This window comes from Ahaetulla prasina, chromosome 2 (genome assembly GCF_028640845.1).
Source record: "Ahaetulla prasina isolate Xishuangbanna chromosome 2, ASM2864084v1, whole genome shotgun sequence".
In the NCBI taxonomy this organism is placed as follows: domain Eukaryota; kingdom Metazoa; phylum Chordata; class Lepidosauria; order Squamata; family Colubridae; genus Ahaetulla; species Ahaetulla prasina.
This window is the reverse complement of record NC_080540.1, coordinates 195,749,498-195,763,659: the sequence shown is the minus strand read 5'-3', so window position 1 is coordinate 195,763,659 and position 14,162 is coordinate 195,749,498. Positions and strand designations below refer to the sequence as shown.

Sequence of the window (14,162 nt, the reverse complement as noted above, 5' to 3'; positions counted from 1 at the left end):
AACTTTCACCTTGCCTCCTATGGAAAGCTTCTATTCAGCTAAAATCCACAAAGACGAACTTCGCTTTCTCTCACAAGCAGCCTCCAATCCACTTCCTCTCAGACGCCATTTCTTCCTTCACTAAGTTCAAGTGAGAAAAAGTTTTCCCCTTTTAAAAAGGAGTAGAAGTCAGCTCTCTTCTTGCTTCCCCAGTAATCGATCGCTTGTATTTGTCCCGTCTGCTTTTAGTTATTCAAAACGGAATCAATTGAGCAGAGGTGGGCATTTTCCTCTTGTCCTGCTTAATTAGCAGGATCGAGCCGAGTCTGGAGTGGGGCTGGGTTAGGCAGGCACCCCTCCGAGACTCTGCATAAGAAAGCAGAGCCCCTGGGGCAATCTTCTGCTATCCAGCCGCTCTTGCTAATCTCTTTCACCCAGAGAAAAGCTTTGAAGCTGGCTAACAGCTGTTTCACCAGCTTTTACAGAATCTCAGTTCGGGACGCCATTCCAGACGTCCTCCCGGGGAAAACGAAACCACCAGAAGCCGCGAAATCGAATTTGGATTGGTCACCAGGACCAGTGTTTTATTAGTTTATTTATTATTTATTATTTATTTAAGTGCAAGTGGTAAAAAGGTACAGTGGAAAATTTCTGAATGACTATGCTGTTGGGAGGATCTGAGTACCAGCATTTCTGTCTATTCCATTTATTTATTATAGTTTATTATTTAATAGTCTATTGGTGCTTCATTAATATTTTGGAAAGGAAAACTGATCTATTTACAATATTTTTATAAGATAAATTAAAGGTTCCTCAAATACCATACAGATATTCTGGGTTTTGTTATCTACAAAATTCCTGGTCCTTCATGATTTTAAGCAGCATTTCAAAGGGATTCCCTAGAAAGCAGTGAGGCTCAGTATATATTTAATTGATATGTAATATAAAATAGTAAGGAATTCCAAATTTGAGAATAACAAGAGATACCTTAGCACAAACGTTGCTGAGTGGAAAGAGCTTTTAAAAATGTAGACTGACTTGGTTCTGTTGAATTGTTCATCCTGCATAATTTCAAGGGAGTTGAACTAGTTGTGGCCTTATATAAGAAGTAATATCAGAGGCTGCAGTGATCCTCCAGAAATGAATCACATAATTTAGATAGAGTTATAATAAAACAAAATTGAAATTCTCTAATTACAGCTTGAAAATCATTGGCAGCAAATTTAAGTAACATGCAGTGAGATACTTGAGATGACAATTTGATTTTTGAATTGATTATAGATTGGGCAGATTCCTTTATTAGGAGTAAATTGCTGATTTGTATTATGTACACAATCCAGAGACCTGAACTTCTACCTTCCTGTAATCTATGTCAATCACTGTTTCTCAGGTACATGGTTCATAGATTGTTGCTAGCAGCTTTAGGGAGACGGGAACTAGACGATAGGGATCACTATGGCAACAAGCGGCTTGACCTGGCAGGACCATTGCTTGCTTTCCTCTTCAGAGGGTGAGTACATGTGGTCATTATTACTTTAGATTGGGTAAGTACACTGTACCTTTTTGAAAAGTTATGTGTAAAAATACACTTATTTTACTTCCCTGTAGAATATGATGGCCTGCAGGGTAATCTGTGGATAAGAGATGGGTGATGGTTAAATGTGAATTGAATTTTTAAAAAGTGACTGTTATGAAAGCAGTGCAAAAGAAATACATTGAATTGGTTTGATCCTAGAAAATCAAAGTGAGATAAATATATGAAGGAAGAATGAATGGCTCAAGAGGACAGAAAAGACTGGGAATATAATATTATAGTTAGCTGAAATTAATGAGGCCCTCAAAGAGAGAGAAATGTCAGGTTTAGAGGATAAAAAGCAATATATTGATAGTGCACGGAAGCAAAGCTGGTTTGCAAGGATAGAATGGTATAGATCAGTGGTCACCAACTGGTGGTCCGTGAGAAAATTTTGGTGGTCCGCAGAAAAATTATTTTCATTTTTTATATTGCACTAAATACTATTTATCTTTTTAAAAAATCCATATTACTGGTCCACAGGATTTGAAATTATGAATTAAGTGGTCCCAGAGGTCCAAAAGATTGGTGACTCCTGGTATAGAAAGCTGTAATTAATAGTGTATTTGTAAACTAACATTAATTTCCCTTTCCTTTATCTCTTGCCTTTAGTGTTTTTGCTTTCTAATCTTTTTTCCCTTCTTTGCAAAATATTGCTTATCCTGGAAGAATAGCGTAATGCACGTTTCAAGGATTGTTGACTTTATATCCAATAAAATCTTCATTTTGAGACCCTTTAATTTTGCATTAACTATCAAACCACTTGAAATTATCGTGACTACTGAAACACATTGCTCTTCTAGACTATTTGAAACAGTTCTCTTCTTTCTAAATAGTGCTTGGATAATCAAGGAGACAGAAAATAGTAGGCATGAAAGGCATGAAAATAAAAGGCATGAAAGATTTTGCTCCTCAGTCTGGTTTTTTCCTGAAACATAACTGTTGTACTGTTTTATTTTTTTCAAATGTTTCATTGTACAGTGTCAGGTTTATCAGATTCATAGTATCTGAGTGATTTAAATGGTCTGACATTGTTGAAAAGATTATTCATCTGGTATCCATCCTGAGAATGTTAGTCCCGTTGCGATCTGGTTTCAGCTGTGACTAATCTTTTGCAAATAGAGATCTTTTGGTTTGATATTGTATGTGGAAGATTATGGGGAAATATGCAAAATTGCACTTATTGTTATGTTCCCTAAACAGAATGTTTAAGAATTTGCTGAAAGAAGTTAGAATATATGCCCAGAAATTTATTGACAGAGGCAAAGATTTTAACTTGGAGTTGGCAATTAAAACAAGAATTATATCAGATGGTTTGAAATATTCATTAGCAACTGGCAACTGGGGAGATCAGAAGAAAGCTCACCAGGCTAGAGCTGGAGTATCACAAGTAAGTCTATTGTCTGTTGTGTGAAAGTGTAAGTGTAAGTGTGTTTTGTTTTAGCTACTCCTGCCATTCAAATTACCGTATATACTCGAGTATAAGCCGAGTTTTTCAGCACGTTTTTTGTGCTGAAAAACGTCCCCTCGGCTTATACTCGGGTCTATACGGCTTATACTCGAGTTTTTTTTTTTAAGCCCTCGGCTTATACTCGAGTATATACGGCTTATACTGAGTTTTGTTTTTTCACATTTTACCGGACGCTGGGAAGCCCTGCCGGTGCAGTGAGAGGGCGGGCGGGGGCCGCCAGCCTTCTCAGCTGAGGGAGGAGGGTTTCAACCGGTAGGTGCCTCATTTCCCACCCTCGGCTTATACTCGAGTCCCCAGTTTACCCCAGTTTTTGGGGTAAAATTGGGGACCTCGGCTTATACTCGGATCGGCTTATATTCGAGTATATACGGTAGGTTCTTATCAGCTCAGTAGAGACATGGCTATATCACCTTAACTCTTTTTAGAGAATGACAGCAATTTTAGCTCAGCGGGTTGGCTGAAATATAAGAATGCTCATTTTATTTTCCTTATTGTTTTTTCCTAAATAAATAGTTCTTTACTAGTCTTGTTTGCCCCATTTTCTGCCCATCCTTCATTTTGTTCCTTCTACTTTAGCTTCTTTTCTCAGTATCTTAACCCCAAGCCACCCTCTTCTTCAACCAGCAGCAGTCCTAATTCTTTGGCATTAGATTATTTGTTTCCAAATGGATCTTTTATCCAAAATTTTCTTAGTACAATTACACTGCATATCTTCCTTGTGCCTTTTCCTTCCCGCTTAGTACATAAAATAATCTCTTTTGTTATTGCAGATATTTAGTTCATGGGTGGGAGGAATAAATGATATTTTAATCCACAGGGAAGAAACTTCCTTAAAATTCAAACTTCTAGATTTTCCCATCTTTCACATTGCAGATAATGGCTGAGTCTTTCTGATTTGTTGTGATCCTTTTAGGGGTGTCCAAGAAATTTGCTACAGTTATAAAGGAATTGTAGAATGAATCTTGTCTGGGTGAGGAAAATTAAATTTAGCTGAGGAATTACAGTGTTCAGAGAATAAATCCTCTAAAAAGAAAAGAAAATTGCACTGTTAAAGGATTTCAGTAAACTTCCACCTGAAAGAATCATTAGATGTTGTTCTTCGTTAAAAGTGCCCATTGTATTTTTTTGGTCCTTTAATAATTCAGAAGTAAACTATGCTTAATAGTAAAATGTAAAATGTGGTGCTCAAATTATATGTGATAAATATTGCAAATAAAACTTTTGTAATTATTTATTAAGACAATTTGTATGGCTGGCCAGCTCACTCTTAGTGACTCACTCTCAGTGATATATTCCTCATAGCTGATAACATAACTTTTAGACCTTATAGCAACAACATAGGTTTTGTATGTTATGAAAAGTCTAAACAATCAAGAATGATTGCATTTCTTCAGGTATTGAATCGACTCACCTTTGCTTCTACACTTTCCCATTTGCGACGCTTAAACTCACCTATTGGAAGAGATGGTAAACTAGCAAAGCCCAGGCAGTTGCACAACACTTTGTGGGGAATGGTTTGTCCTGCTGAAACTCCAGAGGTAATGCAAAGATTGTATTTAAGTACCTCTATACCATCAGTGAAGGGAATTTTCTAAAAAATTGGAGCTGTAATGTTTTTTCCCATGTGAATTAAGCTACTTTACATAGGGTAATTTAGCTTGTGTAGGACAATTAGCCTAATTTTCATAGGCAAAATTGCTGTATAAATGATGCTTATGAAAAATGCATGTGGAAAGTACAACTTCCATAAAAGAGGTCTCTCCCTTATTATTACCATCTTTTTCTGCAGTATTTAGTAGAGTGTCTTTTCAGATTTTTAAACATCTTCTCAAGTTAAAATTGGTTGGTAATGAAACCCAGTAAATTAATGTGAAAGATTTGTGAACTGAGTTATCTTTGAACAGGGGCAAGCACATTTCTGTTGGCCACAAGGAACATTTATGGAAGAGCTGCAATGAATGTGGTATTAATACATTTTCTTAGGCTAGGATATTCTTTTTCTCCCATTTCTGGGAGAATCTAAGTATTTGGTTTGTTCTAGGGCTTTTGCCACACATTTCCTTATTGTTTCTACAGGATCTTGGAATAGCAGGAATGTTTTAACAAACCAACTGCTAAATTCAGGGCAATTATCATCTCCCGGCAACTGTTTTCCCCTAGCGAAGTAGTATTATTTCACGATTCGCCTATGTTATTCGGTACAGGAACTCTTGCGCCTGCGAGGTGCCCCCGCCTCGCAGGAATGGCCCGTTTTATTACCAAGGGCCGGCCTCAATGACGGATCTTGGGATCCACAGAGGTGGCATGCGAAGAGGAAGAGCCTTTGGGGGTTTTTAGATAGGGCATTTTTAAGGGGTGGGAGGGGTAGGGCGGGTGTTGGGGGAAACCTGCCGGGTGGGGTATCAGTTCCTGCGCATGCTCGTGGCGGTGAGCTAATAGGTCCGAAGGTTATGGGGGGAGTTCAGGTTCCATTGGTGGAGGTGGCGTTATTTGCACGGTTTGGGGAGGGCAGATTTGGCGGGCGGGGGCTCGGATCGTGTTAAGGGGCGCTCGATATTTGCAGGCGATCGCGCGCCCGAGCCCCAGACTTCTCCTGCCCCGGATAGCCAAGACCCTCAGAGCCTGGGCCTTGGCTGATGTTATGTAATGCACGGTCCGTGGCCAATAAGGCCCCTAATTTACGACCTTATTCAGGGGTGCAGCGGATTTTATAGGCATTACGGAAACCTGGTTGGGCGCAGAAGGGGCGTGCCCTGGTGCAGATGTGCCCACCAGGTTTCCGTGCATTCATCAGCCGAGAGCCCAGGGTAGGGGTGGGGGTGGCGGTTGTGATTAGAGAGTCTGGGCGAGGGAGACCACTGTACCTCAGATTGTCGGTGTGAATCCCTCCTTGTGAAGTGGGGCCATAGATGTCAGATGGGCTTGCTAGTCGCGTACCTGGCTCCTTGCTACGTGACAGCTGCCCTGCCCGAGCTCCTGGAGGTGCTTGCTGGGGTGGCAGTTGAAACCCCCAGACTTTTAGTTATGGGGGATTTTAACTTGCCTTCCTCCGGCTCGTCATCGACAGCAGCTCGGGAGTTCATGGCTTCCATGACGGCCTTAGACCTGACGCAAGTAGTTGATGGCCCTACCCACACCGGGGGTGGTACACTCGATTTGATTTTTGTCTCTGGTCAGTGGTCGAGAGATCTGGACTTAAAGGAAATAGTCACCGAACCTTTGTCATGGTCAGATCACTCTCCTTCGCCTAGACTTTCTGACCGCCACCCAACACCGCAGGGAGGCGGAGCCGATCGTTGGTTCCGTCCCAGGCGCCTGATGGACCCGGAGAGGTTCGGACGGAGCTTGGGCCATTCCTGAGGGTCTGGCTCACGGCACGTCTGAGGAACTTGTTGCGGCCTGGGAGCGGGCGGCGGGGCCTTAGATCGTGTCGTGCCTTTGCGGCCTCTGACCCGCGCAGGTCCCAACCGGCTCCCTGGTTCTCCGAGGAGCTGAGGGGATGGCGCGGAGAAGGCGCCTAGAGAGTTCCTGGAGGTCTAGCCGTTCAGAGGCTGATCGGACACTAGTGAAGTCCTATACAAGGACTTACCTAGTGGCATTGAGGAAGCGGCGTTGCTCGCCTCCTCCCTCATTGCGTCGGCAGATAACCGCCCAGCCGCCCTGTTCCGGGTGACTCGTTCCCTTCTTCACCAGGGGGAGCGGGCTGACCCGCTGCAGGGGCGTGCTGAGGAGTTTAACGGTTATCTATACAATAAAATCGTTCAGCTTGGGACGGGTTGGACCAAGATTGCAGTGACTCAGGTGAGGCGTCCGAGTGGTCTTGGTGACATTGTCTGGGATGAGTTTGACCCTGTGGCTCCCGAGGACATGGACAGGTTGTTGAGTAGACTGAATGCCACCACGTGTTTACTGGACCCGTGCCCCTCCTGGCTGGTGCTGGCCACTCAGGAGGTGACACGAGGCTGGCTCCAGGCGATTACGATTGCTTCTTTGGTGGAGGGTGTCTTTCCGGCCGCCTTGAAAGAGGCGGTGGTGAGACCCTCCTTAAGAAGCCTTCCTGACCCGCTGTTTTAGGTAATTATCGTCCAGTCTCAACCCGCCCTTGAAGGTTGTAGAAAATATGGTGGCATATCAGTTTCCCTGCACCTGGATGAAACCGTCTATCTAGACCCGTTCCAGTCCGGTTTCGGCCCGGTTACAGCACAGAGACGGCTTTGGTCGCGTTGGTGGATGATCTCTGGAGGGCCAGGGATGGGTTGTTCCTCTGCCCTGGTCCTATTAGACCTCTCAGCGGCTTTCGATACCATCAACCATGGTATCCTGCTGCGCCGGCTGGAGGGATTGGGAGTGGAGGCACCGTTTATCGGTGGTTCTCCTCCTATCTCTCCGACCGGTCGCAGTCGGTGTTGACAGGGGCAGAGGTGGGCCCGGGCGCCTCACTTGTGGGTGCCGCAGGGTCGATCCTCTCGCCTTCTGTTTAACATCTACATGAAGCCGCTGGGTGAGATCATCAGTGGTTTCGGCGTGAGGTATCAGCTGTATGCGGATGACACCCAGCTGTACCTTTCCACGCGGACCACCCCAACGAAGCTATCAGTGCTGTCCCGGTGTCTGGAGGCTGTACGGGTCTGGATGGGGAGAAACAGGCTCAAGCTCAATCCTCCAAGACAGAGTGGCTGTGGATGCGGCATCCCGGTACAGTCAGCTAAATCGCGGCTGACCATCGGTGGCGAGTCATTGGCCCGATGGAGGGTGCGCAACTTAGGCGTCCTCCTGGATGAGCGGCTGTCTTTGGAAGATCATTTGACGGCCGTCTCCAGGAGAGCGTTTTACCAGGTTCGCCTGGTGCGCCAGTTGCGCCCCTTTCTGGACCGGGATGCCCTGTGCACAGTCACCTACGCACTCGTGACGTCTCGCCTGGATTACTGCAATGCTCTCTACATGGGGCTCCTTGAAGGGCATCCGGAGGCTGCAGTTAGTCAGAATGCGGCTGCGCGGGTGATAGAGGAGCCCTCGTGGCTCCGTATAACACCCATCCTGCGCAGACTGCACTGGCTGCCTGTGGCCTTCGGGTGCGCTTCAAGGTTTTGGTGACCACCTTTAAAGCGCTCCATGGCATAGGGCGGGTTATCTACGGGACCGCCTGCTGCTACCGAATACCTCTCACCGTCCCGTGCGCTCTCACAGAGAGGGACTCCTCAGGGTGCCGTCAGCGAGGCAATGTCGTCTGGCGGCGCCCAGGAAGGGCCTTCTCTGTGGGGCTCCACCCTCTGGAATGAACTGCCCCAGGACTTCGTCAGCTTCGGACCTTGGACCTTCCGCCATGAGCTAAAAACATATCTATTTAATTGCGCAGGACTGAGTTAGTTTTTAGTTTATGGGTTTTATCTTGGGTTTTAATTTTTATATTTTTAATTAAGGCTTTTGAATAAGTTTTTTAATTGTTTTTAGAATTGTATTTATTGTATTTCTTGTTTTTAAATGCCTGTAAACCGCCCTGAGTCCTTTGGGAGATAGGGCGGTATATAAATATAAACAATAAATAAATAAATAAAATAAATTATTACAGGGTGCTCCACAAAATCTTAAAAAAGGGTTTCACAAGTTTTGTCTTCCACCAAATGTGCCTCAGGATCCATTCTCATATAACAGTCTTGAGTCTTAAATTTTATTACAATTTCAAAAACTGCCAGAACTTCTGTGCATAATAGAGCTTGTTAAGATTGAAAACTTAGCCTGTGTTTGTTCTTAGGGTCATGCTGTGGGACTCGTGAAGAACCTTGCTCTGATGGCCTATATTTCTGTGGGGTCTCAGCCATCCCCAATTCTGGAATTTTTAGAAGAATGGAGTATGGAAAACCTGGAAGAAATCTCCCCAGCAGCAATTGCAGAGTAAGAACCAAATACAGTGTAATTCCCTTAGCTTCTATGTGGTTCACTCTAAAGCAGCAGCTTAACTGTTTCCTTTTTTTCCATAAAGCGCCACAAAAATATTTGTGAATGGCTGCTGGGTTGGAATTCACAAAGATCCAGAGCAACTTATGAATACGCTGAGAAAACTGCGGCGGCAAATGGACATCATTGTATCAGAGGTAAATTTTGTTGTAATTCCAGCTGACCCCTTAAAGGTGCTAACCTAGACCAAAAAATAAAATAAATAAAATACGTTGATCTAGAAAAAAGATTTGTGATTTAATTTAAATTCTATATAATTTTGATGAATTAAAACAGATTGATAATCTTTTCAGATACTCAGTTGCTTTTATCTGATATCAGGATTGGTTAATCGCCATTAAGCTACAAAAGCCTTCCTGAAGAGCACCATTTTCACAACTTGCAAAATCTCATGGGGGTGGGGGTGGCATCTGAAAACATGATGTTTTGATATTTCAATCTGTCTGCCAAAAATGGCTAGTTGAAAGTGTTTATGAGAACTGTGTCTTCTCACGCAGGTGTCCATGATCAGAGATATCAGGGAACGAGAAATTCGCATTTATACTGATGCTGGTAGGATCTGCCGCCCACTTTTAATTGTGGAAAAACAAAAATTGTTACTGAAGAAGAGGCATATTGACCAATTGAAAGAACGTGAATATAACAACTACAGGTAAGGTTATCCTCAAATGTTCTCCTTTTGTGGGATTTAGTACTTGTTTTTCCTCAAAGATACTTTTCATGGGAAAAGAAGAGAAAATTCCAGCCATTAATTGGAAGGATTGTTAGCTAAAGAAAGTACATAACCAAGCAGGTTCTACTCTGGAGATAATTGTGTGTGTTAAAATGTTATGTGGAAATGAGCAGAAATTGAAAAGAGTGTTTATGTTATTGATGATTTAAACCAAGGTCCAATTCATACACGAAGTGAATAAAGTCGTTCCTTCTGAGTACAGGTTTAGGAATGAGAAACGTTTTGTCTGAAACATTTGCTGGGCATTTTCAAGAGTGATTTGACTTTGCTAGTACAACTCAAGTACTACTAGGAACAAGTCCTGCCACCATTTTGGAGAGTATTCCTCTTGGATGTGGTAGAGAGCAGCTATTTGCTGATCTTGCGAAAAGTAGTTCTTTTTATACTTGCTTACATTCCTCCTTGTGATTCCCGTTCATTCATCAAAGCAACAAAGGCGTTTTTGAAATTGCCAGAGTTACTGTATGCTAAATATGGAAACTTCAAAATACCGGGAATATACGGTATATGAACTTCTGAATGTTACAGCACTTCTCTTTCCTATCTCTTTCCCAGGTTGCATTAAAGCAGAGGTGTGAAACTCAAGGTCCATGGGCCGGATTCGGCCCGCCGGGTGCTTAGATATCTGTGGCCTGTGTGGCTGCCCTGGAAACAGCGGCCTGGCCCGTGGTACCTCTTTCAGTGAAAATGGAGGAAATATTTCCCCTGAGCATCCAAGAAGGGACAGGAAAGAGGAAAGACAAAGAAAAAGAAGAAAAGATGGGAAGAGAGCAAGGAAAGAAAAGAAGGAAAGAGGGGAAGGAAGAAGAAAAGAGAATGAAGAGGGAAGGAAAAAGAAGAAAAAGGGATAGGAGGAAGGAAAAAAGGGAAGGAAGGAAGGAAGGAAGGAAGGAAGGAAGGAAGGAAGGAAGGAAGGAAGGAAGGAAGGAAGGAGATTATAATGAGAGGGAGGGAGGGTCTGAGGGAAGTCCTGCCTTAGCCGTTGGTCACCATAGGTGCCCCCGACATGAGTGACATCGAGTTAGCCATGTCCCTCCACCCTGCCAAGGTCAAACTCAACTCTGATGCGGCCCTCAATGAAATTGAGTTTGACATCCCTGTGTTAGGGATTTCCTTTTGCCACCATCTTTTGACAGCCAGCTAGATCAATGGGTTCATCACAGATTCTTACGCTCAGAGTTGAGTATGGACAATATTCAGTATACTTTATTTTTAGTGGGTTAGACGGCTAAGATGGCAAGTTTAGAAATTCTAAGGAATCAAGACATTGGTTTCTGCAGTATATGCATTAAGCAAAAACAAAACAAAACCATAAACAAAACAAAACTAATGAAGGAATGGAGCAAATGCCTATTGTATCTGAAGGGGCAAAATTATGGGTAATATAATATTCTTATGTGCATGCTTATACTTTTAGTTTTTCATTACACTGAATGATACACATTTTCTTGGACCTCAGATATAAATTGTCAAGTTTGTTCTTAGAACTCTGTACGTAGTTGCATTAATTAAAATTCATTTTGTTTAGCTGGCAGGATTTGGTGGCCAGTGGTGTAGTAGAATACATTGACACTCTAGAAGAGGAGACTGTTATGCTGGCTATGACTCCAGATGATTTGCAGGAGAAAGGTGTGGCATATTGTTCCACATATACACACTGTGAGATTCACCCCTCCATGATTCTAGGAGTTTGTGCGTCTATTATTCCATTTCCAGATCACAATCAGGTTTGTTGGACTTCATTTTATAATATTTTAAATTAAGAGTTTATGACTTGATGGAATAATATTATGCCTTAATTTTGAAGGGTTTTTTCCCCCATTCCTAACACATTTTCTCCTTTCTTAATAGTCTCCTAGGAATACATATCAATCTGCTATGGGAAAACAAGCCATGGGAGTTTATATCACTAATTTCCATGTCCGTATGGATACACTGGCCCATGTTTTATATTATCCTCAGAAGCCCCTTGTGACCACACGGTCTATGGAATATTTGCGGTTCAGAGAGTTGCCAGCAGGTATGATTGCAAGTTACTGATTAGTGCAAGGATAAAACCTCAACCTTTAGAGAACCAATCCACTTCTTAAAGAGATATGCCAAAGTGTCTTTTTTTATATTGACTATAAATATTCATTTCCGGAATACCAATAATGAATTTTCACTGAGATGTGGGGCTTTTTTTTTGTATTTAATGATTTTATATTTATTAATTGATGATTTAGCAAATAGCAGCTGTGGGATCTCAATACTGGTAGTGAGTAGTTTACCTCAGTTAAGAATATAACTTTTCCCTATACCTTTAATCAATTAGGTTTCATTAATACGCTGAAAAGCATTAGCACCAGTGTGGCTGGATCACAAAGGAAAAGCATTACAACTTTGAAATATTTCTTAACTTGCTCCTTAAATTAGCCCTGCTTGTTTAATATATTTATCAGAGCATAGTACTTTTTGGCATAAACTGTAGCAAAGCAATGGTCAAAACTGTAATTAGTATTCCTTATGTGCATTCTTTCTGTTTCTGTATCTTGTTCATATCTATCTCAGTTATTGCTTGTATTTGGGTGTGCACATTCTTATTATATTTTGCACTGTTTGTTTTTCAATTTTAACAAGCATAAAATATTTATAAAAATTTCAACTATGATCTAAATAGCCAGTTTTAAATTCTTGAAATGTTTATGCTCAAGATAGTCCAGTCTTTGAATATGGATAGCAAATGAACAGGGTTTGAAGACAATTCTTAAGGACATGGTTGAAGGAATATGTGAAATTGTAAGCAAATTCCACACCTGCTCCTCACAAATCCTATCTTCTGTTGATAACACCAGGCTATTCCATAGGAGGTTACTGGGTGTGTTTATATGTTCATCCCATCATGCTGTAGAAAACACATATAATTACTGAGAAATTAGAGTTCATTTGGCATTAATACTCAATCTGTAAAGTGAAAAGAATATGTGTATAACTGAAGTGTATTCTTGAATCTTTTACAGGCATCAACTCTATCGTCGCCATAGCTTCATATACAGGATATAATCAAGAAGACTCTGTTATCATGAACCGCTCTGCTGTTGACAGAGGGTTTTTCAGGTTTGGCTCGTTATATATTTCACATCTTGCCACATTTCTATTTCCCTATTAAAGAACTATTTCACATGCTTATAAAAAATAGGCCACTAGCTCTGAAGCATTCTTGGTACGCTTTTTACAATTATCTGTTGTATCAAAGATTTCACTTCAATGGTTCTCTGTAGGTGTTAGTCATCAAGTATTTTTCTTTTGTTTTGTTGTCGGAGACTTACCTTTTTGCTACACTTTTAGATTAAAGATTAGTTGTGGTGGTGGTTTTAGTCCATAGGCTTTCAATCTCCAGTGGTTATTTTGCTAATGTATATCAGCATGTCATCATATTTTGTCCTGCTGCTTAAGAATGTTAGATCATGCCTCAACCTGAATGAAAAGAGTGCTGTCTGACTTGGACCTGATGGTGTCACTCCTCTCTTCCATTAGATCTGTGTTCTATCGCTCTTATAAAGAACAGGAATCCAAAAAAGGATATGACCAAGAAGAAGTATTTGAGAAACCTAGTCGTGAAACATGCCAGGGTAAGAAATACCGGTAAACAGTGACCAGGAATACATCGTGAAGACAGAGACAGTAAATAACTGCTCAGTAATAGAATTTCCTAGGTTTATGCTATTTGCAAAGAAGAATATGATTTCACAGGGGTTACAAGTGAGTGATCCTGCTTTACCTGTCATTGTCACTGGTGGCTATAGCGTTATCCATATGTAACATTAGTCTAAAAAGGGGATCTAGCAGAAATGGATTTTTTTTTTCTGAATTCAGAATGGCACTGGAGTAAACACAAAACAGTATTAACCTTGAAATGTTATCCTATTAGAAAAGGGAAACAAGCAGAAACCTTGATTTGGAAGCACGTAACTTTTTCTTCTTTTCTCAGGGATGAGGCATGCCATCTATGACAAGCTGGACGATGATGGTTTGATTGCACCTGGTGTACGCGTCTCAGGAGATGATGTCATCATTGGCAAGACAGTAACTTTGCCTGAGAACGAAGACGAACTGGAGAGCACCAATCGTCGCTACACTAAAAGGGATTGCAGCACTTTTCTACGAACTAGTGAAACTGGTATTGTTGACCAGGTCATGATTACCTTGAACCAGGAAGGATACAAGTTTTGTAAAATAAGAGTAAGTATAGGAGCTATGCAAATGTGTCTGCAAGAATAAATCCAACATTTGTGAATAGTTGGTGTAATAGATTATTATTTTATCTCTCCAGGTACGGTCTGTCCGAATACCACAGATTGGAGATAAGTTTGCTAGTAGACATGGTCAGAAAGGTACCTGTGGTATCCAATACAGGCAAGAGGTAAATGCTTCCAATTTTGTTTTTGATGTAGGGGATATCATGCTTAGCC

The 14,162-nt window shown here is 41.8% G+C and overlaps 1 protein-coding gene across 1 annotated transcript in view; it reads left to right on the top strand.

Moving 5' to 3' along the window:
• POLR2B (RNA polymerase II subunit B) overlaps positions 1 to 14,162 on the top strand; it is a 35,535-nt gene that overhangs the window by 12,599 nt on the left and 8,774 nt on the right. The window contains exons 9-20 of the mRNA XM_058168952.1: positions 1,370 to 1,489; positions 2,756 to 2,942; positions 4,418 to 4,561; positions 8,776 to 8,915; positions 9,004 to 9,115; positions 9,476 to 9,630; positions 11,240 to 11,438; positions 11,563 to 11,731; positions 12,711 to 12,807; positions 13,228 to 13,322; positions 13,682 to 13,932; positions 14,024 to 14,113. Coding sequence (XP_058024935.1) covers positions 1,370 to 1,489; positions 2,756 to 2,942; positions 4,418 to 4,561; positions 8,776 to 8,915; positions 9,004 to 9,115; positions 9,476 to 9,630; positions 11,240 to 11,438; positions 11,563 to 11,731; positions 12,711 to 12,807; positions 13,228 to 13,322; positions 13,682 to 13,932; positions 14,024 to 14,113 — 1,759 coding nt within the window. The remainder of the gene's footprint in view (positions 1 to 1,369; positions 1,490 to 2,755; positions 2,943 to 4,417; positions 4,562 to 8,775; positions 8,916 to 9,003; positions 9,116 to 9,475; positions 9,631 to 11,239; positions 11,439 to 11,562; positions 11,732 to 12,710; positions 12,808 to 13,227; positions 13,323 to 13,681; positions 13,933 to 14,023; positions 14,114 to 14,162) is intronic.